The sequence below is a fragment of the Toxorhynchites rutilus genome, chromosome 1 (genome assembly GCF_029784135.1).
Source record: "Toxorhynchites rutilus septentrionalis strain SRP chromosome 1, ASM2978413v1, whole genome shotgun sequence".
Lineage (NCBI taxonomy): Eukaryota > Metazoa > Arthropoda > Insecta > Diptera > Culicidae > Toxorhynchites > Toxorhynchites rutilus.
Window position 1 is genome coordinate 154,858,828 of NC_073744.1, and position 3,070 is coordinate 154,861,897.

General features: G+C 45.2%; 1 protein-coding gene across 1 annotated transcript; it reads right to left on the bottom strand.

Annotated features, from left to right (window-relative positions):
- Positions 1 to 555: 555 nt before the first annotated feature.
- LOC129761531 (uncharacterized) lies at positions 556 to 2,001 on the bottom strand. Its single transcript, XM_055759256.1, has one exon. The coding sequence runs from the start codon at positions 1,999 to 2,001 to the stop codon at positions 556 to 558; it is 1,446 nt and encodes a 481-aa protein (XP_055615231.1).
- Positions 2,002 to 3,070: the final 1,069 nt, after the last annotated feature.

Genomic DNA, 3,070 nt, shown 5'->3' on the forward strand with positions numbered 1-3,070 from the left:
TAATTTGTTGTAAGGTTATAAATTTCGTATAAATTTACAAACTAGAATTAGTATTTTGTTTCATTGGTTTTTAATTTGCATCTAAATAAATTTTTTTTTTTATCTACTTACGTTTAGTGTCTTTAGGGTAATTCGTGAACTTGTTTTATAATTTCTGCGGTTACACGTGAGTGCTGTAACTATAGTTTGTAAGTAGTTTAAGTTAGATATTAAGTTCACATTTTGACTATTGTTTTAATCTGTTTACCTGTATAACTTTTTACTAATAGAAATATGACGATTTTTACAACTAATTTTAATATTGAAATAAATAATTCCGTTCAATCAGGACACTTTCGTTTTTCTGCAACCTTTCATCTGCACGTATCAATTCTATCTTTTATACCTATTGTTTTTCAAAAAAATGGGTATATTGCGATGTTTAAGTAGTAGTGAGAAGTACAAGGACTGCAACTTCTAGGTAGGACGGGGCAAACCTACACTGAAATTTGTTTTTCATCCTGATGATGGTTCGTTGCAGCTATGGTCGCAACACTCCCCCCCAGTACGTCGCGATCACTGATCCGACTTACTTGTTGTCGAACCAACATCCAGGATTGCCAATTTAACTGCTGGTCTCTCGAGAATTCCCCCAGCAGTTTGTACTGACGCACGACGAACCTGTCCGTCTTTGGATCTGGTCACTCCGATGACTCGACCCTTCGGCCACGAATTTCTGGGCTGTTTGTGATCGACTACGATATCTCCTTCTGCCAACGGTTTGACCGGATGAAACCACTTTGTCCTTTTGGTCAAGGTCGGAAGGTATTCGGCGACCCAGCGTCGCCAGAACTCGTCCGCATATACCTGCGACATTTTCCAGGAGCGTATAACCGTGGAAGCACTGTCGTTAAATGCGATCGGAGGCTTGGAGCCATTCGAAGATCCGATTAGAATATGGTTCGGTGTGAGTGGTGAGGCTTCTTCATGTTCGAGCGGGATTTCTGTCAACGGTCTAGCATTGATAATTGCCTCAACTTCAACGAGCATGTTACGAAGCATTTCATCGGTGGGTGTTCTATTGGGCTTAACTTGAGTAAGAGTCTTTTTGACAGACTGGATGAGTCTTTCCCAGCATCCTCCGAAGTGTGGCGCCGCAGGTGGATTAAAGGACCATTTGGTTTGGGCGCTTACAAAACTCTCGATCATCTTGTTCTGGTCCATTTTCAGCAGGGCTTCTTGCAGTTCGCGGTTGGCACCTGTGAAGTTCGTGCCACGGTCACTTATTATCTCCAAAGGCATTCCTCTTCGTGCGATGAAATTACGAACGGCTAGTATGCAGGAATCGGTGGATAACGAGTGGGCGATCTCGATGTGTACTGCTCTTACGGTCATACACGTAAATAATACGCCCCAGCGTTTTTCTACCCTACGGCCTACCATCACATGCATAGGCCCAAAGTAGTCGATTCCGACGTACGAAAATGGTCTAGAGAAAGCTTTCAAACGCATCGGAGGCAGATCTCCCATCATCGGTGACTGAGGTTTCGCATTTCTGATCCTGCAAAGTTGGCAACGATTTCGAATCCGACGGTAGACGGTACGAAGGCGTGGCACATAATATCTCTGTCGTATTTCATTCAAGACGGTTTGGTGGTTGAGATGACAATACTGCAGGTGAACATCCAGTACAATTAATTCGGTTACGTGATGGCTTTTAGGAAGTAATATCGGGTGCTTGGTATCATTTGATGCGAATTCGCACGCATCGATGCGACCGTGCATGCGTAACACACCTTCTCTATCGAAAATCGGGCTGAGCTTGTATAGTGCACTATCTTTCGGTAGACTTCTCTTGCTTCTCCAAGGCTCCCGATCCGCTTCCTGGAGAATCTGGATCTCTTCCGGAAAAACTTCGGCTTGGACGGTCTTATATATGTAGTTCTCTGCTCCAACCAACTCTTCTTGCGTGAGTGGTCCAGTGACGAGAGTCTCCTTTAAAATTTTCCTACGAACGTTCATTGGGAACCGCTGGACAAAGGCCACATGTCGTATTAGGCGCTTCCATCGTGAAAATTTGTCTATTTTGATGGCTGGTTCCAGCAATGTGTGGTGCAAAGCAAGAGATCGCAACTCTAAAGTGGTGGATCCGGGATCAGACCTGGTAATAGGCCATCTGATTCCCGGTTCCCAGAGAAACGGGGGACCTCGAAACCAGCGCCCGTTTGAGGACAGATTTGGCAACCTCTGCCATTTAGTAGCATCATCCGCAACGTTGATTTTCGTTGATAACCAGTTCCATTCTTAAACTTCGGTGAGCTCTAGTATTTCTCCGATTCGGCATCCGACAAATTGACTATACTTGCGATGGTCTGAATTTATCCAACAAATCACGTCCCGCGAATCCGACCAGAAGAACCTCTGCGATGGCTTCAGCTTATGCGAATCTTCTATACTGATAGCAAGGCGTACTCCTATCACTGCAGCTTGAAGCTCGAGGCGGGGAATCGAGACAAATCGCAATGGAGCAACTCGAGTCTTCGAGCCGACTAGCGCACATTCGATGGTTCTACCTTCTTCGAAGCGAAGATAGGCCACGGCAGCGTAGCCGTTCTCGGACGCGTCAACGAAAATGTGAAGTTGAATGTTCGGATCTTTTGCTCCGGTACACATCCGGTAGCATCTAGGGATACGAACGGATTCGATTCTGGGGAGGACTTTCAACCAAAGCTTCCATTTGTTCCATTCCTTAGATGCTATTGGCTCGTCCCACGTCACACCAGAACGCCATATTTCCTGGAGCAGGATCTTCAGGAACATAAGGAAGTTTCCGATAAGTCCAAACGGATCGTAAACTTTCATTAAGGTGCTCAGTACCTGTCTCTTTGTCGGGACAATTTGGCCTGATATAAGTCCTGAGTCCTGTCGAGGTGAAACCTTAAACGTTAACATATCCGTTACAGTACACCACCACATTCCTAGCACCTTGTCCGATGCATGCTCCGCTGTGGTGTTTAGGTTTTTCTCACCTCGATCTTCTATGCCCAGAGCTTCCAGTACCTTCTTGGAGTTGGATAACCAATTGTGGATC